Genomic DNA, 23,034 nt, shown 5'->3' on the forward strand with positions numbered 1-23,034 from the left:
CGAAGTTGCGACGCATCACCCAAATGAATCAGAACGGATGATAAAAAATTTATTATAATCTTTTTTACGGTATCGATAATGTAAATTTATTTACGAAATATCGAATGAAATGAATGAAAGTACTCGTAGTACATGTATGTCAAATCAGAAGCAGCATCTTACGCTTGCATCCACGTCGTGTGTGAATTTTTTGATAGAGACACAAATACCCCGAAAATGGAAGGTCGCGTTGAACTCGTACAAGTACGTCAAATCAGAAATTCAATTCTTCGCTTGTATCCACGTCGTGGGTTAAATTTTGGATTCAGACACAAATACTCCGAAAATGGAAGGTCGAGTTGAACTCGTACACGTACGTCAAATCAGAAATTCAATTCTTCGCTAGTATCCACGTCTTGTTTGAATTTTTTGATAGAGACACAAATACCCCAAAAGTAAAAGGTCGAGTTGAACTCGTACACGTACGTCAAATCAGAAATCCAATTCTTCGCTTGTATCCACGTCGTGTGTAAATTTTTGGATTCAGACACAAATACTCCGAAAATAGAATTTCGAGTTGAACTTTTACACGTACGTCAAATCAGAAATTCAATTCTTCGCTAGTATCCACGTCTTTGTTTGAATTTTTTGATAGAGACACAAATACCCTCCAGTGTATTCCTGAATATTAGAAGTTTTACGATAACCCGACACAGAAAATACCTCGACGGACTGTGCCTGCAGTTTCCTTCTTGTTCACTGAGGGATGTGCCAGTGCATGATGCTTGTTGGAGGAGTCATTTTATAATGACTCAAGTTTGTAAGTTTTTGAAACCTCCTTTGAAAACTTAATGCTACTATTTAAAATGAAATAATTTTTTGAGGAAACATGACCACGTTAAGATAACAAGACCATTTTTTGTTACCTATTATGTAGTTTTATTTTTTCTCTTTGGTCATCATGTTAAAAGTTCTACATTAGTGTATATCGCGCAAGGGACTACGGTTATAGCGTCAATTATTTTGAAACAAGAACTAAAAGAATGACTAAAATATTTAATAAATTGACACCAATTTATATTTATTCAACAATGGGACTTATTGGTAAAGGAAAAGGTGTCTTTCTGGTTTATAAAGAATTTTGGGATTTTCGAATTCAAGACATAATGTATCTGAATCGCTGCAACACACAGCAAAGTTGAAACATCTGGCAAATGCAGGGGTTTAAAAGTGTGTGAAGTATGTTGTGATGGATTCTCCACAAAGTTAGATTGCACCTTGTTGTGTTCTTTTATGATTTGGAAACCTATCGACACGTGAGAGAAAAAGATTCCGAATTGATTCCCGTGTCATATTCATGGTGTTGCAATGTGAGAAATGAAATTGGTCTGCCAACGTTTGTATCGTATAAAGCTACCTCTTCACTAAAAAAAGATATTGGTTATTTTTCATATATACCCGACTTATATTTTGATAAGGTCACTGATACGGACAAAATGAAGTTGAAGAAAGCTGCTGGGAAGGTTCATCAGAAGAAACCAAATGCTCTTGTTGGGTTGATGGTTTTGGAAGGTGTTGTGTTAAGTAAAAAGCTGTAAGAAAATTACATTGTGTACGAAACACTGTCTTTCCTTTCATGGAATTAACTGTTCTCTCGTAAGTTTTAATCGCTCTATTCGCAGAGATGTTTTTGTATTTGAAGCATAAGTTCCTTCTCAAATTAATTATCAAGTCACGCAGCATTAACTGTTCATTTATTTATCATTTAGTTATCGTATTTTCACCTCTTCTCAAGTTTTTCTTGTTGATTTATTCGCTTCTACCTTTTAATGTTTCTTTCTGTTCTTAATTGTGCGTGTTAGAGACGCATATTCATGTTTATAATTTTAAAGTTAATCTTCTTATATTATTGGTTTCAAGATAGTCATTTTCAACAACAGCATTTAAGCATTTTCCATTATATATATAACTATGCAACCTGTAGAAAAAAAATATACTTTTGCATGTCAAATTTTAAAAAAGGTGTTATCATGACAGAAAACAGTCTTATAATGTAATAAATATTGCGTAAGGTATAATTAAGAAAGAATTAAGAAAATAATATTTCCATAATGTCAGGCCCTTTCAACTCAAATAATTATTTAGTTTCCAAGTAAGCCTTTCAAAAACGTTTTTGGCATTATTTTGTGAGAGTGTACATAGGCGAAACGTTAAGACTTCAGTAAAAAAAAAACATCCTAATCGCCATGTAGCCATGTTTCCTCAAATTATTATTTACTTTTAAATAGCAACATTTAATTTCCAAAGTAACCTTTCAAAATTCTCTTGTAGCATCAGCTTGTGAAAATACACAAAAACTAGTCATATTTATTACTCTAATGGAAAAAAACAAGATTGTCAATAGAAAAAAACCCAGTTTACATACCGTTTTATACTTATAAAGTTAGGTTATCATTATTGCTGACAAAACGTCTTAAACAAACTTTGAATAATTATATAAATATATTAGTTGAACTGAAAGCCTATTCAGAGTCAGTTAAGAACTTCTTCTCGACTTTTTGTTCTTCCTAACATGATGTTCATTATTTACATTTTCACTATCACTCTCGTGTTTAAATTTTCTTTTACTAGGGACAGGTGTTTTCTCATCATAACTGTCGCTATCGTTATTAACCTTCTTTTTTGGCAGGCATAGACATCTCTTCCTCGTCACTGGACGGAATATCTATTAGCAAATTTCGTTTAACGGATTCCTTAGTGGGGGATGTTAAATTCAATGCACCTAAGGCTGTTGCAATGCCCTGCACGTAAGCATCCGCTGACACATCTCGCTTGAATTGTGAAAGCCTGTAGCTGCTGGATGAAGTTTCTGCAAAACAATTTCTGGGTTTTTCGTTACAAATTTTCCTGCGCGTTGCCATATTAATGATAAATACATTGATGATGCAAATCTTAGTCCCTCTTCAACGAAAATATCAAGAAATAGGCTTTCCGAAGTTAAACGCTTTTTCACATCTTCTAGCGCCTTCTTCATGTCGCCTAAAATATGAGGTTTGCTTTATCAAATAATTTAAAAAATAGAACACAATTATTGATTAAATTTCAATTGTCTAAAAATTTGCATACCATCTACGTTAGCCTTTGAGTTTATGACATTCAAACTTGGGAATATTTTTTGTATTTTTGTGACAAATCTAGACATGTTTTTTCTTCCATGCATTGAGTATTTTTAATCACATACTCGAAGTTTTCCACTATGCTGGAGGCCATTTCTGATATAGCAACTTGAGGTCTGCAATAGAACTCGCAATTTATATCGTTTAGCTTTTGAGCAAAGTCTGCATTTGAAAAGGTTTTCCACTATGGGCCAATCCGTTGGGTGCAAGGAAATCTTTTCGAAAGTGGTAGTAATAATTAACAGCTGCATTATTACTTTTACTTGGGGTATATTTCGTTGGTGTGTACCCGGACACCATAACAGAAAAAAAAGCTTTCAAATGCTGGTTTACTGAAACAAGCCTTGTCTTATTGAAAAAAAATGTTTAAATGTCTATACGTACTTTTCTCCTTCTCTTGTTTTTTCAAATAGCAATTTTATTTAAACCTAATGCAATGAAAAACTAACGAATTAAAAACAGTGAAATTGATTTTATATATTCACTTGATGTAGAGCTTAATTATGCAGCACATATACTTAAGTTTCAGTCAAAATGTACATAAGTGGAACGTTGAGACTTCAATAGAAATGAAACACCTTAAATAGAAAAATGACCAATTTATCTAGTATCATATATATTTAAATGTAAAAATGTCTTATATTATATAAAAATATATACAAAAAAATAAAACTATATAATATGTAACAAAAGTGGTCTTGTTATCTTGACATGGTCATGTTTCCTCAAATAATTATTTAACTTTAAATAGCAATAAAAAGTTTTCAAGGGAGATTTTAAAAATGTACAAAAAGTTGCAAAAGGTTTCAAACATCATTGTAGATCATTCTGTACTATCATGGAAAATAGAAGACCTTCAATAGAAATATGACCAGTTCATATACCGGTTTATAAAGTTATGTTTAATAAAGCTATGTTTAATAAGAAAATGTAAGAAAAACACAATGTGTCTAAAACAGTGTTTATAAAGAAATTCCTTTCAGGGTAGTAACCATGCTCTCATGACTTGCAATCGCTCTATCAACAGATATATAAATGTATTTGAAGCATAATTCCTTCTCAAATTAATTATCAAGTCACGCAGTATTAACTGTTCATTTATTTCTGTAAATGTTATCGTGTTTTTCACCTCTTCTGTTTCAACTTGTTGGTACTCAAGTTTTTCTTGTTGATTTATTCGCTTCTACCTTTTAATGTTTCTTTCTGTTCTTAATTGTGCGTGTTAGAGACGCATATTCATGTTTATAATTTTAAAGTTAATCTTCTTATACGCAATATCATTTTTCGGTTTCAAGATTTTGCGTAAGGTATAATTAAGAAAGAATTAAGAAAATAATATTTCCATAATGTCAGGCCTTTTCTCCTCAAATAATTATTTAGTTTCCAAGTAAGACTTCAGTAAAAAAAAACATCCTAATCGCCATATAGCCATGTTTCCTCAAATTAATATTTACTTTTAAATAGCAACATTTAGTTTCCGAAGTAACCTTTCAATATTCTCTTGTAGCATCAGCTTGTGAAAATACACAAAAACTAGTCATATTTATTACTCTAATGGAAAGAACAAGACTGTCAATAGAAAAAAAACCAGTTTACATACCGCTTTATATTTATAACGTTAGGTTATCATTATTGCTAACAAAACTTCTTAAAAAAACTTTAAAAACAAAATCAAAATCCGTATGAATAATTATGTAAATATATCCGTTGAATTGAAAGCCTATTCAGAGTCAGTTAAGAACTTCCTCTGCTTCTTCGATTTTTTCGACTTTTTGTTCTTTTTAACATGATGTTCATTATTTACATCTTCACTATCACTCTCATGTTTAAATTTTCTTTTACTAGGGACAGGTGTTTCCTCATCATAACTGTCGCTATCGTTATTAACCTTTTTTTTTGGTAGGCATAGACATCTCTTCCTCGAAAAAAATGTGTTTTCAGCTTGAAATATTTCTTAAAGAAAATCTATGTATAGATGTTGATGTTTTAATATTCTTTACTTTGTTTTGTAAATGTAATTCACATGCTTGATACTGGTTCAAATCCAGATCCTTTAAAAAAAGGGTAGCTCAATGGTAGAGCAAAGCATATTTATTGTTAAATTTTCTTTTTAATTTCAATTATTTTATTAGTTATGGTTATTTTTAGAAACCATACCTTTGTATAGCTATTAAATGTACTGATATTTATCATATTCTACTAGGAAATACATCAATGTCAAATTTATTTTCTTGTATAGCTAGCCAGCTGTTTTTTATTTTGTTACTTTTTTTTTCTTATGGCTCATCCAAGAATTATGAAAAGATCTAATAGCACAAAAACACTATAACATCTAAAAAGAATTGGAGAATACTATTCTGAAAGCTGTTTTGAGAAATTAAAACATTCTTTGAAATGTTTTGAAAGACGACGTCACTTAATATTTTGGCATGATGGATCCTCGATTGCTAGTCATAGTCACCTTTTAATGCTTGTGTCATGCATGTACGATCCTGCTTTGTTCCTAACCGACGAAGAATATTATTTAAATACTAATATAAGAATAAATGTACAAGCCATTGTGGAAAAACCGGAGCTTTACCTCTTGGCAAGATGCCCTTCCACAGATCAACAACTTCTATATTCGAATGAACGTATTAAGGACATCATGGCCATGGAAGAAAGCATTGAATATGACATTATTGATGTTATGCGTTTCTTTCAGGGTGATAGTCCTGCAGCTTCATTTGAATCAGGTCAGCAGAAAGGTGGAAATTACTTTTGCTTCTCGTGTCCGGTGCATGCAGATTGTATTGCTAGTCTCGTACATACCTTCAATTTAAAGCATCTTTTTCTACAAGATCGTATCAGCCACGTATTAAAATCTGTTTCTTCTGCAGATAAATTAAATAATGGTGCCGTAAAACTTTATGACGGATTGAAGGAACATGAATTGATAAATGAACTTCACCAACGTAATGTAAAATTTCCTTGTGATCTTCCTGCAAAAGAATTAAGCCATTTGTTGCAAGCAGAAATGCATAGCATTCGTTGTCAGAACTTAACTTAAAGAAATATGAAGTGTTGAACAATGAGCCCCTACATGATGTATCAAATCACATAAAAAACATCTACTGTGAGCTACCGCATCATGTACAGGAAAAAAAGGCAAAATTACTAGCAGTGATTGATGCTTCATTTAACAACAAAGAAGCTAAAAATTCTTCGGACTATCGTAAAAGTTTGCTAATTTTTACGAACTGGGCATTGGATAATTTGAAGGGTAAATATCGATCTCGTTTCAAATTTTTTCTATCTTAAATATCCTTCAGTTATTGGCAAAAATTATTAAAATCTCAAAATTTTTAGAAACAGAATAACTCCCAAAACTCTTTATAGTATTTATATTTTGACAATTGTACTTTTTTAGCTTTAAAAATGATTAATCCTTTATAGGACATTTCACATCAACATTGCTCCAGTCACTGGAATTATGGAACTGTTGTACCTGCCAGACAGTAAAAGAAACGTTCAAAACATCTTGCGGTTAGTAAATGCAACACATGTGCATGCAATGATAATAAAAATCAATCTACGTGGAAAACTGAAATCACTAACATCTAGAAAATTCTTTGGTGTCTATTATCATTCACTGATAAGGCATTCAAGTACACAATTGCGCATTGTTTCTGGTCGCACAGCTAACACAGAAAAGGAGGAAGCTTTTTTTAATCCTATAAAAACCATGACCAAACTTACGTCAAACAACCACACAGAAAACGTAAACATTAGCAGGTAAATAAAAAAATAATTCATTTGATTCAGTCATTTAGCTGTTTGTATGCACGTGTAAGATCAAATGTATTCTCAGATAAACAAAAACTTTGGTCAATTTTTTAAAAATTTAGATGTTGGTATTGAGCCAAATTTCCACTAACATATTTCTGTAGTTTTGGAACAAATCACATCAATTTAATGTCCATTCAGAACAAATCATTCCTCCTTATTCTAATTCTATTTTGAAACATCATGTAGGTGGAAATTTAACTTGACTCCAGTGTCTACTTACTAAAGACAGGGTTCCCACAAGATTTAAATTCTCAAAATTGAGGAGATTTGAGTAGAATTGAGGGGAAATTTTCACTTTTTGAGGAGATTGAGGAATCAAAATTGAGGAGTTTTTCACAAATTTTCAGGAAATTTGAGGAGATTTTTTTAGATAAAGTTATGACTAACGTAAAAAATCTATTGGGTAAAGTCTCTAATATAAATATAATTTCCAACATGGACGGGTACGAACAAAATAAAATGTCTTTTTTCATATCTAGATAAAATATAAAAATATAAAACATAAACAAAATTTAGAAACAGTGCATGATAAAACATGACTAAGTAAATAACTGAAGATAGTAATCTATACAAAAGATCCTTTTTAGAAATATTAGTATTTTTAAAACATAGGCATATGAGCATTATTTACATGTAAATAAATATGTAGATGGCGGAACTTTTTCCCTGGACAAAAACAAAACAAAGGGATAAATACTAAAAATCCTAAATAACGTTTTCTTTCTCCTTCATTAGCTTTTGGAGAAGTTCTGAATACTCCATAATTTCCTTTTCCTTCTCGCTTACTGTTTTTCTCAGTGAGTTGGACTTTGTTATCAAAGTTTTCATTTCCAAGACAGCCGTTTTCTCCTCGGCATCTTTTGATAACAAAACTACAGTTTTCTCAAGCATCTTTTTCTTGGATCGGATAACATCTATTTCTTCTTGGATTGATTTCCTTTTTGAAATTTTTGCTGATTCAGCTTTCTCTTTTCGTTGATTAACCAAATATTCATTGTATTTGCCTCTTGCAGCTCGTACACTCTTACGCAATTTTCCACATACTTCATATTCCTCAGAACTAAGATTGTTTGATGTCAAATGATCGTGAACTATTCGTTGCGAAATCAAGCTCACAGTGGAGAGGTTTTCGACAAGCAATGAGCTATTGATACTGAATCCTCTCTCGACCGCAGCCTGTCCATGAGACAATGTGAGGATCATTTTTAGCACTTCAGCTAACTTATCGATACATTTCGTGCCAACTATGTGCTTCCAATAGAATACATCGAGACGGTCATTTGCAGGGTCGAATTTGAGAAAATCTTCTGTATTTTCTCTTGCGATTTCTAATAACTTTGGAAATTGCTTCTTGGCTTCATCTGCAAATTTATCACTGATTTGTTGACACGAATAAAGATTTTCTAGAACATGGGCAAATCTTGCTTCACTGGATTCAGGAGATTCTATCAACAGTGCAGGAACAAAACATCTGACATTCCTGACAAATGAGATTTTAATTGGCGACTTTTCCACCAAATGGGAACACATTTTTGACAAAAATTTGGTAACATCTCGTTTGAAATTGAGGACTTGGTTAGCGGTGATAACTCCACTTTTCTGTAAGGCTGAGAGCTCCAACTTTATTCCAATACCTGGATCTACATCGACAGGAGGCTTGTGTACATTTGTGTCATCAAATTTGATCTTGGTAAGACGTAGACACGTATTGGCTTTGACCAGAACCTCTTTCAAAATGAAACAAGAGGCAAACGAACGAATAATTTCTTCCAAAGACTGAGTTAAAAATGGTACCATCGGGTTGTTTGTTTGGAATTTGACGAGGAAGCTGTTTAAGGTATCGGCAACTGATCCAAAGAATTTAAACTTGATTTTCAAAAGGGGATCTTATTTCGCTTCTTTCAGTCGCGGATAGCTTTTGTTTTCTGGAGACGGTTGTTGGGATTTTTTCAAGCCATTCCAATAATTTACAACAATGGCAACATCATCCCATATATCAATGGCTCTGTCGGAAACACGTTTGTTTTCAGCCCAGCGATGCGAGCAAAACTGCAATGGATACGTTCCCCTTGTCAACTTTTCGTAGTCACCTCTTCTGCCTGGTGCTTGATCAAAGATTTTGTACATTGCTCTCAGAATTTTATCAAGGGACCATCCACTTGCGATTGCACCGTGTTTAAACGAATTATGAACATTATGAAGCCCACATGTTCCAACATCTAATAACTCTTTCATGTTGTCATCCCTTCGTTGCTCCCGCACTATGTTCAAAAAGCGAAGATTCACATTTGGTTCATCGGAGGAAATCTATGAAAGTAGATATAATATAACCTTTACTTATTATACGATAATTGTATACCATTGCTTGGGAAAACCAGAAGGAATCTTACATGACATTTTCATTTGAGATTGCAAATGCAAAAAGAGGAAAGAAAGGTGCAAGACTCAAAATATATATACAACCTGTATCATTTTGTTTGCATCAAGATCTTTAGAACACGACGAAAACTTTTGCTGTATGTCGGCTGCAGTTGCCTTTGTCAGGAATTCTGAATTGTAATATCTTGTTTTGACTGTATTTGATGTATTGTCCCAAAATCGAATGTGCATATCCATTTGTCCTTTATGCACTGATTTGTTATGACTTTCATCAAAGCAACGAACATGGTAAGTTGATTCTTTTATAGACTCTTCGAGTAATGAACGAAAGTATGGTGCTAAGCCAAAATTTATGATATAAGAGCACTTAGTGCTTCCACATGTAAATAATTCAGCAATCTTGCTTCCCTTGAACATCCTAGCGAAGAGCTTGTTTTTATTTTGGCATGAATTTAGAGAGTAGTTCGAGACGACAACATCAAGTGTCCAAAGGATTTCTGCATCCGTCACATCTTCTGAGATGAAATAGCTAGTTGGATTTTTGATTGTAGTCTCACAAGCTTTGGTTTCAGTCTTCTTCTTACTTTTGTCTCCATCGTCACTCTGTAAACTTCTAGCTAAAGGCGCCAATGTTCTTTGCTTAGTACTAGGTATTCTTGACTTATGTTTTTCTCCTGAGGCATGCGAAGAAATGGAGCTCTTGCCAAGACTTGCTATGGAAAATGACTTCATACATAACTTGCAATATGCTTGCGTTTCATCTTTGCTGTCTTTCTGTAACCAGACTTTATATTCTTCATCTTCAAGCCAATTATCTTGAAATTTACTTTTATATTTAACTTTTTTTTTACTAGCCATCTAAAAATACAAAGAAATGGATTTACTAGCGAGGTTAAGTACCTGAAGGTAAACCGAGGACAACTAACAGGTCTCTACAGCCTTAACATTACAGTCATAATGTGTATTCTTACCGGCTAGTCCGGGTAGTAAAGGTACACACGGAATGCTTCTTTGTTTTCGCACTAAAACTTTCACAATTTATTTTGTTAGAAGAAAGATACTAGTATATACTTATTTGCAGGTCAAACGTACTTTACACGGACTAGCCTGTAGAATTATGGCTGTAAAGACTGTTTGTCATCACTGATTTATCTCTGGATTCTCAATGACCAAATCCTAAAAACCTAAACTGACTTTAAGACCTTTATTTAAAATTTTAATTCAGTAAAAACATATGAAAACAAGAAAAACCGGTATAAAATTTCATCTAATTATCAGAACTGCAATCATTCTATCTTCTAAAAAACAGCCTTTAATTTGCTGTCCATAGAACAAGTTTCACGAAACAAATGTATGAGAAAAATAAATATGGCTGGGGGTAACAAACACATACTCAATAATAACGTTTATAGCTGCAAGAAATAGTATAATGAAAAGTGTACAGCCGATAAAAATTCCCCCACAGTGTAGATGCCAACTGGAAGGAGCAGAAGCCCAAAAAGACTTACTCCACAGGCTATCGTAGTATAGCTGTATGAGCCTTATCCATGATTCTGGTACACCATAGCGTCTGAGAGCCATTAAAATCAGCTTGTGCGGAACTGAAGGGTACGCATTAGCAATATCAAGCCATATGCCAGAAAGTGAAGAATGTTGTACCTTTGCATTCTTAAGTGTGGACCAAACAATAGACATGTGTTTTGTGTGGTTGGAAGAAATAATGGAACTCACTCAACGTACGCCAACAAACTTGTCGGGTCCAGAAACTTTGCATATTGCACACGTACTAGAGCAAATTATGAAAGGGTACATGTACGGCTCAAACACAAATAGGTGGCGACACCACCTCTTTACATATATCAGGTCAGTTGAACTTTTGTTCTACAACAGACACCTTCATATACAATTTTCTCAATTTTTTATATTTGTTATATTTAGACACCCCGAACGTTCCAATCTACACACATATTTTTACCGTTTCGAATTTATGCGCAAAGGAACGCTTCATTGCCATACCCTGGTATGGCCCAAAAATATGAAGAGCATATATGTGTCGCAAATAACCGCTCACATACCAAATGAAAACGAAGACTACGATTTTCAGGTAATTACTATCGTTACATTTTATCATAAACAATTAAACATATCGTTTCGCAAATACGCTATCATGTTCAAGTGACATATTTTTTATTATATTCTTCATTTATCGCAGATTTGTCATTGCCAAAAATCTAATCAAAAAGTCTTAAATATGCTAGTGCACAGCGAGAAAACGAGTTATGACGATAATGGCCTGCATATTTACCACACAGCTGAGGCAAATAATAATAACGTCCGAGCTTACATCGACACGTTAGCGAGAAGCTTACAATGCTCAATGGACGTGCAATTGCTGACGGAAAAAATTTGCTCTTAAAATACGTTGCATCCTATGTATCAAAATTTAAGGATACATATATTTCAAATGGTTAGTATTTTTCTACTTCCTTATGCACTTTTTTACGCACAAAACTTATTACTTTCTCATTTATTTTAAAGCTGTCATTGCTGAAGATTTAACAGGGCATCAAGGCGCATTTTGTTTCGTTCGAGATTTAACTCCTTGTGAACCAGAGATAAAAGCTGCGTGGACAAGTTGCGTGAACAAAACAATTTGCCATACCACCGTATGAAAAAACAGAAAACAATAAAATCGTACAAAAATACCAGTCGCGTGACTGTGACGAGGATTTAAATCTGTTACAATATCTATGACTTTATGATACTGAAAAAGCTCAACCAAAGAAATATAAAGGTATCACTTAATAAACCGACATGTAAAAGAGAATATTACATATTTAGCTACTTCTATAATACTTATTTTTATTGATTTAAGGTAATAACACTTTGGTTGGTGTGAAATTCTGCAATATTTTCCAGCAGTTATATTTCTGGCAACACACCATAATGAACGTCCCATTCAGATCGGTAAACAATCTCAAAGTCTCAAGAAATATACCGGAATACTTGAAGTTCTTTGTCTATGCAATAAATGCAAATGGTACTTTTTGGCGTAATACCGAATTAGTAAAGTCGTACTTAGAAAAAGATGGACACAAAAATTACTATGTTAATAATTTCATTAATTACCTACAAGGAATGTTCAACACCTTGACTTTATGGGAATTACAGGTTTTAAGGTATAATGGTTACTTCAATAAAATTACTAACGTTCTTACTGCATCACTTGCATTTTCCTATGTATCATAATTCTTTTCCTTTTTAACGTTTAGATCTGCTGAACTATCTTCATTACAGAATTTTGACTCACCACAAAATGTATTGGTTGGGCAACAGATTATGTGCTATGAAACGTTTAAAAGTAGTATCACTGAATTACGTAACGATCAACAGATCCAGTATCCATTCCTGTTAATAACAGGAAAACCTGGCACAGGTAACCTTCATTCTCATGAACTGCAATGTTATGCTTTCTTCCAAAAAAACGCATATTTTCTTATTTAGGAAAATCGGAAGTATTAAAACACATGATTGAACATGCTGTGAAAGAAGACTGCGAAACTTTAGTTGTTTGTCCCACTGGATACCTGACGTGCTCGTATCAAGCTATATTTGGTCCTAGCATAAAATGCGATACAGTTCATTCGTCCTTTTACATCCCTGTGAATAAGGAATATAACGCAACTATGAACTGGAATTTATGCTATTATCATGTAATTATAATTGATGAGGTAATTTTTTTAAAACATTGTCATTACTATGTTAACATTACAAAATGCACATCTTTATCTCAGTCTATTTATATTTTAGGTAAGTCAAATCCCTCTTGCGTTCGTAAACCATATCGTTCAAAGCATCTTGTCTTTGCCGAGACCCCCAGTCGTCGTTTTTTGCGGTGACGGGCAACAACAACAACCTGTCGGGACAGAAGGAGAGGAGAAAAATCTTTTGCAAGATCAGACGTTAAGGAAAATGTGTGTTCCTTTTAACTTGACAGAACAGCACCGGTGTTGCGATAAAAAGTTGCACAAATTTCTGGACATAATTCGTCACTTTTCCCCTACGGCCAAACAATTGAGACATTACCTGCATGACCGCATTTTGCTGGATCATTGCTTGCCAACTGACAGCGAAATCTTGCAAGCCTTCACGTCCTGTTCCGAAGCAACATTTCTGACGGTCACAAACAAAAACTGTGACAGAATAAATAATGTCTATATCTTTTCAGAGTCCGTGCCTGTTTGTAATGTGAAATTATGTGACAATGTAACTCACAAGCTTTATAAGAACGTTCACCTTGTGATAACAGAAAATAGAGACAAAAGACACGGCGTAGCTAATGGTCAGCTATGCTGTCTTGTCAACATTGAAGGCAAAACGCTTTTTGTGAAGCTTGAGAATGGGAAAGTACGTCCAATATATATGGTCTCAACACCTGAACAGCGTGCATATTATCGAGACTGGCGTACGCTACAACAATATATAAAGCACAAGGTAAAACAATAAAAAGAGCGATAGTCTGGTTTGACATAGACAAATTAAGCGGTGGATGTGGCTACGCAGCAGTCTCTCGAGTTAAAAGATTATGACATCTGGTTTTTGACCGCACCCAAAGCAAGTCACTTTTATCCGGTTGTTTAGCTAAAAATTTGGAAATGTAAATATATTGTAAAATTGTTTCATGGGAAAACAACACATATTTTTCAATTTTCTTACATGTGTTTCCCATGCGGACCAAGTCAACTAACATGCCCCGAAACAGAAAATTAAATAATAATGCGCTATATAGTAGGAGAGAGCGGACAAGGCATGTCATGTTAATATGACAGTTTACTGAAACCACGTCTACATTGCACATTGGGGGAAGTTATCGGCTGCAAAAAGTACATCCTTCGGAGCCTCCTAACGTCCAACCGCCTTTCGACCAGGCCAATTTTTTTTATATCAACTCAGTGGAGTGGCGTACCATTTAATATTTATATTACACGGGGTGCCCCCACTATCATGTCAGAAGCTGGAAAATTGCGCTATATAGTAAGGACGAGCGATCAGTCATGTAAGGTCATAAGCACCCCTACATTGCCCGTAAGGAAAAGTTATCGGCCGGAAAAAGTACATCCTTCGGAGCATGCTAACGTACGTAGCTGAAAATGGTTGTTGCCTCCACTTTGCCGTGTGAAACTGTATATAGTAAGAGAGACCTGTCAAGGTATGTCGTGGTGAAATACTCATGCATTGGGAACGCGGAAACGTAGTGCCGCGGAAAAATATTTACGGCCCCACTTTGGTGTCAAAAACTGGAAAAATGTGCTATATAGTAAGTGCAGTCTTAGGGGTTGTCATGGTCAGGTTTTGTCATAGTGAGGTTAGGTATTCCGCGCCAGAAAATGTTTACGGTCCCCGTTTTGATGTGGGAAACTGTCGAAATGCGCTATATAGTAAGGAAGAGCGGAGAAGGTATACCATGTTAATAGACGATATTGCGATTAAAAATAAATTTCCCGCGCGCAATGCATTCTGGGATTGATTTGGTGATAACGTTCCTGCCGCTTCTTCGAGAAGAGCCATTTTGATCTGATCAGTAGAAAGTTATAAACGAAAAGAAAATGTCTCCAAAAGTTAATGAAATTATTGAAAGATTCTCCCACAAGGGGTTAAAAGAAGATTCGGAAAGTGAAATATTTCGCACGTGGAGCATCGTCGACCTTAAAATGTTCCTGAAACTTACCAACAACAGCAAAGGAACCTCGAATTTAAAGAAGGAAGCACTGTTAGAGAAAGTGGTTTCATTTTGGACTGCAGGTGTAGATTTCACCAAACAGAGTAGCAGCGACTCTGTTGTAAATTATAGAAAGGAAATTCTTCATGGAGAAAAATATCCTCCCACTCACCCTGGTATGGTGCAGGAAAATTTTAGTAAATGGACAGTAGCACAGTTACAAGATTTTTTACAAGATAGGGGAATTAACCGATCTGGTAGAAAGGAGCAACTTGTTTTGAATGCATATTCCGCTTATAATCTTCAACTTCCTGTAGTTTTTCTGGACCCCCAAGAAGAACAGGCTGAAATTCTTAATGATCGATCATGGAAATTGCATCTTGAAGGTGGTCTTGTTAAATTACCAAATCCAAGGACATTAATCGATGACTGGATGAAGGCTCCATCTTATTTACCAAATACAACACAAGGTGACGTAAAAGAATATTTAGACAAAAATGATGCTGGGAAAGCATTCAAGGGTGGACAGAGCTTACTAGCATCTAACCATTTGGACAATATTATGTCGCACAATATCAGTAATAATATTCGGTATTGTTTTGTTCGAGGTATATGCTTGCCAGAGCAGAAGTTAAGCAATGAATATTACAATGTTTGGGTTTGCTTGCACAAAGACAATGCTGAAGTTATATGTGGTGATTGTTCTTGTGTTGCAGGGTGAGTGAATTATATTTTGATGACTTCATTCTGTTCACAGAAAAAGTATTTCTGTCTGACATAACCATTTGAGTGAAGTTTTCAGTGTATTTTAAGTGATTTCCTAATTTTAGGTGATTTCAGGAGATTCATTTCAGTATTATTATTTTTTGTTTTTAGTGTTGGAGGAGTTTGCAAGCATGTCGGTTGCCTATTATGGTACATTGAACGAGAGGTACGTGAAGGTAGAAACCTGACATGCACATCAAAGCCACAGATGTGGCATGCACCTACGAAAAGGCAAACAAAACTGCATCAACCGGATATGATTAATAACATCGAGATAAAAAAGCCAATAAATCCAAAATACGAAAGATCTTCCTTCGATCCAAGAGCGCCTCATCACCGAGAACCGATCACAGTGTCACAAGACGATTGCAACATGTTAGCCTCTGCTACTAATGGTAATTGTGGCATTGTCCTTTTAATACGCCAACACAGTGAAGATGATGGAAGACAAGAAACTGAACCATGTAATTTTGTCGAAATTAAAACAAGCGAACATATTGAATTTCCAAAACAATAAAACAACATGTGGATGAAATTGACCAGTTAAATGTTGACTTTTACGAAAAAGTGCAAATTTTGAAAGAAAATGTTTGTATGAATAAAAATCAAGCTGTATTGGTTCAAAATGAAACATTACTTCAAAGTGAAAGCTCGAAATAGTTCGAACATAGACTACATCGCATCACTGCATCGAAATTCATAATGGTTGCAGACAAAGTGGAGAACAATGCAGTTAAAAATGTAAACAAAGTCAAAACTGCTGTATTCAACATTTGCGGCTATTACAAATCTTATACATCCAAAGCAGCAAAATGGGGAATAGAAAATGAAGATAATGCTCGTAAATTGTATGTTAGGGGAATGAAAAAAACACATAAGAAATTTAATGTTAGATGTACCGGCTTCCATATAAGTCTTCAGCACCCTTTTGTTGGTGCCTCCCCAGATGGAATTGTTCATTGTGCATGTCATGAAACTGGATTATTGGAAATAAAATGTCCTTGGACATATCGAAACTTGACTGTGAAAGAGTATGCTGAAAAAAAGGAGAGTTGTTTGCATGTTGTAAATGGTCATGTTGAGTTGAAACGAAATCATCAATACTACTTTCAGGTACAGTGCCAGATGGGAGTTACTGATTATAGATATTGTGATTTTTTCGTTTGTACATCTAAAGAATCGTTTACTGAGAGAATACCATTTGATGCAGCTTTCTGGTACATCAATGTTACAAAAGCAATGGTTTTTTATGAAACTGTCATCATCCCAGAACTTTTCAACAAAACATGAAAGAAAGCTCAGCATGACTTAGAAGTTGCTGAAGAAGTTTTAAATGATATTGTAAACAAAATTTGCAACACTCTATGAACATTGTAATTTTTTTTCCAACTAATGGTGTGATACATATTTTTAACATACACATTTTGAATCAACCTTTCCCACTATTTCTGATATGATACGTTTGTTTTATTAAACTTGCCCCCATTTCGAAATGACTTCGCGAACTTTTTATCACCTTTTGTTTTTTTGCAATTCTGGCCCTCCATAGTTGCTAAATTTTCGACGAATCAGGCTGTTTTCTTTTGTTTGAGAAGGATCGCAAGAATATTATTTAGGGGCACCGACTCGATCAAAATTCTAAAATCAACTTTGATGCGCGATAAAAGTTTATTTACATATGACTTGTTTACATGCGGATACTTCAATGGTATAAACTTTCGCGGGATAAACTTTCGTGCGTTAGAAAATTCGCGAAATCTTTAAATTCAAAATCCATCATCATAGAAATTTTCGCGAGTGAATAAATTTTGAAAATTTGGATGGACAAACTTTCGCGAATTTCAAAGAGCAAGACCAAATTAAGTGTGGGCCATTATACAAGCAGAAAAAACAAAAAAGGTTTTTCTTTATGGGATAAACTTTCGCGAATAGAAAATTTAAAAAATTTCGCGAGGATCAAGTTACGCGAATGGGCGATTTTACATTTTTACAGTACAAATAGGGCACAACATTGATCTCATCATTTTAAGCAAACCGAATCTTCAACTAAAAGAAAGACAAAATAAAATATTGATTTATAATAATTCGCATAATATCATAAAGGTACAAGTGCAGGTCCTAAATTCGTTATTGCTGAGCAAATAACAAATATATTGTCAAGTTGGTCCTTCAAAGTCAAAGGTAAAGTTCCTTGAATGATACGGAAATCTTTAGTGGTAAGCGAGGCATATAAAATGAACGAGTGTCTCATATTTTTGCGATTTTTCGAATTGACACAGGTAAAATTGACGAGTGTCTCATATATTTGCGATTTTTCGTTTTGAAACAAGATAATTGTCATTTAGGGGCAACAACTTCGTCTCAGGTTCTATGTACTTTAGCCGTAAATTGATAAACAAGGCATTTCAGGAAGGCGAGTGTTACATATTTGCGATTTTTCGGATTCATACAAGATAATTGTCATTTAGGGGCAACAACTTCGTCTCAGGTTCTATATATTTTAGCCGTAAAATTGATGAAGGAGGCATTTGAAATTGACGAGTGTCTCATATATTTGCGATTTTTCGAATTGACACAGGAGAGCTGTACTTTAGAGTCAACAATTTCGTTTCGGATTCTTTTATTTAAGATAATTGGAAGTTAGGGACGACAAACTTGTCTCAGGTTCTATGTACTTTAGCCGTAAAATTCATAAACGAGGCATTTAAAAGAGACGAGTGTTATATATTTGCGATTTTTCAGATTCATACAAGATAATTGTCATTTAGGGGCAACAACTTCGTCTCAGGTTCTATATATTTTAGCCGTTAAAATGATAAACAAGGCATTTAAAATTGGGATTTTCGTATTGATACAAGATAATTGTCATTTAGGGTCTGCAACTTCGTCTCAGGTTCTATATATTTTACCGTAAAATTGATAAACGAGGCATTTGAAAGAGACAAGTGTTATATACTTGCGATTTTTCGTATTGATACAGGATAATGGACATTTAGGGTCAACAAAATGGTCTCAGGTTCTATATATTTTAGCCGTTAAAATGATAAACGAGGCATTTAAAATCGACGAGTGTGTCATATATTTGCGATTTTGTATTGATACAAGATAATTGTCATTTAGGGTCATAACCTCGTCTCAGGTTCTAAATATTTTGGCCGTAAAATTGATAAACAAGGCATTTAAATTTTTCGAGTGTCTCATATATTTTTGATTTTTCGTATTGACACAGGATAGCTGTACTTTAGGGTCAACGATTTCGTTTCGGGTTCTTATGTTTTAGTCCTAAATTTAATAAACGAGGCATTTAAAAGAGACGAGTGTTATATATTTGCCATTTTTCGTATTGATACAAGATAATTGTCATTTAGGGGCAACAACCTCGTCTCAGGTTCTATGTATTTTAGCCGTAAAAATGGTAAGCGAGGCATATAAAATGAACGAGTGTCTCATATTTTTGCGATTTTTCGAATTGACACAGGTAAAATTGACGAGTGTCTCATATATTTGCGATTTTTCGTTTTGAAACAAGATAATTGTCATTTAGGGGCAACAACTTCGTCTCAGGTTCTATGTACTTTAGCCGTAAATTGATAAACAAGGCATTTCAGGAAGGCGAGTGTTACATATTTGCGATTTTTCGGATTCATACAAGATAATTGTCATTTAGGGGCAACAACTTCGTCTCAGGTTCTATATATTTTAGCCGTAAAATTGATGAAGGAGGCATTTGAAATTGACGAGTGTCTCATATATTTGCGATTTTTCGAATTGACACAGGATAGCTGTACTTTAGAGTCAACAATTTCGTTTCGGATTCTTTTATTTAAGATAATTGGAAGTTAGGGACGACAAACTTGTCTCAGGTTCTATGTACTTTAGCCGTAAAATTGATAAACGAGGCATTTAAAAGAGACGAGTGTTACATATTTGCGATTTTTCAGATTCATACAAGATAATTGTCATTTAGGGGCAACAACTTCGCCTCAGGTTCTATATATTTTAGCCGTTAAAATGATAATCGAGGCATTTAAAATTGGGATTTTCGTATTGATACAAGATAATTGTCATTTAGGGTCAGAACCTCGTCTCAGGTTCTAAATATTTTGGCCGTAAAATTGATAAACAAGGCATTTAAATTTTTCGAGTGTCTCATATATTTTCGATTTTTCGTATTGACACAGGATAGCTGTACTTTAGGGTCAACGATTTCGTTTCGGGTTCTTATGTTTTAGTCCTAAATTTAATAAACGAGGCATTTAAAAGAGACGAGTGTTATATATTTGTCATTTTTCGTATTGATACCAGATAATTGTCAGTTAGGGGCAACAACCTCGTCTCAGGTTCTATGTATTTTAGCCGTAAAAATGGTAAGCGAGGCATATAAAATGAACGAGTGTCTCATATTTTTGCGATTTTTCGAATTGACACAGGTAAAATTGACGAGTGTCTCATATATTTGCGATTTTTCGTTTTGAAACAAGATAATTGTCATTTAGGGGCAACAACTTCGTCTCAGGTTCTATGTACTTTAGCTGTAAATTGATAAACAAGGCATTTCAGGAAGGCGAGTGTTACATATTTGCGATTTTTCAGATTCATACAAGATAATTGTCATTTAGGGGCAACAACTTCGTCTCAGGTTCTATATATTTTAGCCGTAAAATTGATGAAGGAGGCATTTGAAATTGACGAGTGTCTCATATATTTGCGATTTTTCGAATTGACACAGGATAGCTGTACTTTAGAGTCAACAATTTCGTTTCGGATTCTTTTATTTAAGATAATTGGAAGTTAGGGACGACAAACTTGTCTCAGGTTCTATGTACTTTAGCCGTAAAATTGATAAACGAGGCATTTAAAAGAGACGAGTGTTATATATTTGCGATTTTTCAGATTCATACAAGATAATTGTCATTTAGGGGCAACAACTTCGTCTCAGGTTCTATATATTTTAGCCGTTAAAATGATAAACAAGGCATTTAAAATTGGGATTTTCGTATTGATACAAGATAATTGTCATTTAGGGTCAGAACCTCGTCTCAGGTTCTAAATATTTTGGCCGTAAAATTGATAAACAAGGCATTTAAATTTTTCGAGTGTCTCATATATTTTCGATTTTTCGTATTGACACAGGATAGCTGTACTTTAGGGTCAACGATTTCGTTTCGGGTTCTTATGTTTTAGTCCTAAATTTAATAAACGAGGCATTTAAAAGAGACGAGTGTTATATATTTGCCATTTTTCGTATTGATACAAGATAATTGTCATTTAGGGGCAACAACCTCGTCTCAGGTTCTATGTATTTTAGCCGTAAAAATGGTAAGCGAGGCATATAAAATGAACGAGTGTCTCATATTTTTGCGATTTTTCGAATTGACACAGGTAAAATTGACGAGTGTCTCATATATTTGCGATTTTTCGTTTTGAAACAAGATAATTGTCATTTAGGGGCAACAACTTCGTCTCAGGTTCTATGTACTTTAGCCGTAAATTGATAAACAAGGCATTTCAGGAAGGCGAGTGTTACATATTTGCGATTTTTCGGATTCATACAAGATAATTGTCATTTAGGGGCAACAACTTCGTCTCAGGTTCTATATATTTTAGCCGTAAAATTGATGAAGGAGGCATTTGAAATTGACGAGTGTCTCATATATTTGCGATTTTTCGAATTGACACAGGATAGCTGTACTTTAGAGTCAACAATTTCGTTTCGGATTCTTTTATTTTAGTCCTAAAATTTATAAACAAGGCATTTAAAAGAGACGAGTGTTACATATTTGCGATTTTTCATATTGATACAAGATAATTAGCATTTAGGGACGACAACGTTGTCTCAGGTTTTATATATTTTAGCCCTTAAATTGATAAACCAGGCATTTAAAATTGATGAGTGTCTCATATTTTTGCGATTTTTCGAACTGACACAGGATAGCTGTACTTTAGAGTCAACAATTTCGTTTCGGATTCTTTTATTTAAGATAATTGGAAGTTAGGGACGACAAACTTGTCTCAGGTTCTATGTACTTTAGCCGTAAAATTGATAAACGAGGCATTTAAAATTGGGATTTTCACATTGATACAAGATAATTGTCATTTAGGGTCTGCAGCTTCGTCTCAGGTTCTATATATTTTACCGTAAAATTGATAAACGAGGCATTTGAAAGAGACAAGTGTTATATACTTGCGATTTTTCGTTTTGATACAGGATAATGGACATTTAGGGTCAACAAAATGGTCTCAGGTTCTATATATTTTAGCCGTTAAAATGATAAACGAGGCATTTAAAATCGACGAGTGTGTCATATATTTGCGATTTTGTATTGATACAAGATAATTGTCATTTAGGGTCAGAACCTCGTCTCAGGTTCTAAATATTTTGGCCGTAAAATTGATAAACAAGGCATTTAAATTTTACGAGTGTCTCATATATTTTCGATTTTTCGTATTGACACAGGATAGCTGTACTTTATGGTCAACGATTTCGTTTCGGGTTCTTATGTTTTTGTCCTAAATTTAATAAACGAGGCATTTAAAAGAGACGAGTGTTATATATTTGCCATTTTTCGTATTGATACAAGATAATTGTCATTTAGGGGCAACAACCTCGTCTCAGGTTCTATGTATTTTAGCCGTAAAAATGGTAAGCGAGGCATATAAAATGAACGAGTGTCTCATATTTTTGCGATTTTTCGAATTGACACAGGTAAAATTGACGAGTGTCTCATATATTTGCGATTTTTTGTTTTGAAACAAGATAATTGTCATTTAGGGGCAACAACTTCGTCTCAGGTTCTATGTACTTTAGCCGTAAAATTGATAAACAAGGCATTTCAGAAAGGCGAGTGTTACATATTTGCGATTTTTCGGATTCATACAAGATAATTGTCATTTAGGGGCAACAACTGCGTCTCAGGTTCTATATATTTTGGCCGTAAAATTGATGAAGGAGGCATTTGAAATTGGCGAGTGTCTCATATATTTGCGATTTTTCGAATTGACACAGGATAGCTGTAATTTAGAGTCAACAATTTCGTTTCGGATTCTTTTATTTAAGATAATTGGAAGTTAGGGACGACAAACTTGTCTCAGGTTCTATGTACTTTAGCCGTAAAATTGATAAACGAGGCATTTAAAAGAGACGAGTGTTACATATTTGCCATTTTTCAGATTCATACAAGATAATTG

General features: G+C 34.2%; 1 protein-coding gene across 1 annotated transcript; it reads left to right on the forward strand.

The window, feature by feature from the left end:
- Positions 1-12,126: 12,126 nt before the first annotated feature.
- On the forward strand, positions 12,127-13,384 carry LOC130638725 (uncharacterized). The gene is made up of 2 exons (XM_057447029.1): positions 12,127-12,798; positions 12,867-13,384. Exons 1-2 carry the CDS (start codon positions 12,702-12,704, stop codon positions 13,259-13,261), a joined length of 492 nt encoding a protein of 163 aa, XP_057303012.1. The 5' UTR covers positions 12,127-12,701; the 3' UTR covers positions 13,262-13,384.
- The last annotated feature ends 9,650 nt before the right edge of the window (positions 13,385-23,034 follow it).

This window comes from Hydractinia symbiolongicarpus, chromosome 1 (genome assembly GCF_029227915.1).
Source record: "Hydractinia symbiolongicarpus strain clone_291-10 chromosome 1, HSymV2.1, whole genome shotgun sequence".
Lineage (NCBI taxonomy): Eukaryota > Metazoa > Cnidaria > Hydrozoa > Anthoathecata > Hydractiniidae > Hydractinia > Hydractinia symbiolongicarpus.

Excerpts from the sequence above, each read along its gene's own strand:
- LOC130638725 (XM_057447029.1), top strand. The coding sequence starts at position 12,702 with ATGTGCTATGAAACGTTTAAAAGTAGTATCACTGAATTACGTAACGAT. Across the intron at positions 12,799-12,866 it reads AACAGGAAAACCTGGCACAG|GAAAATCGGAAGTATTAAAA; the intron begins GTAACCTTCATT and ends TTTCTTATTTAG.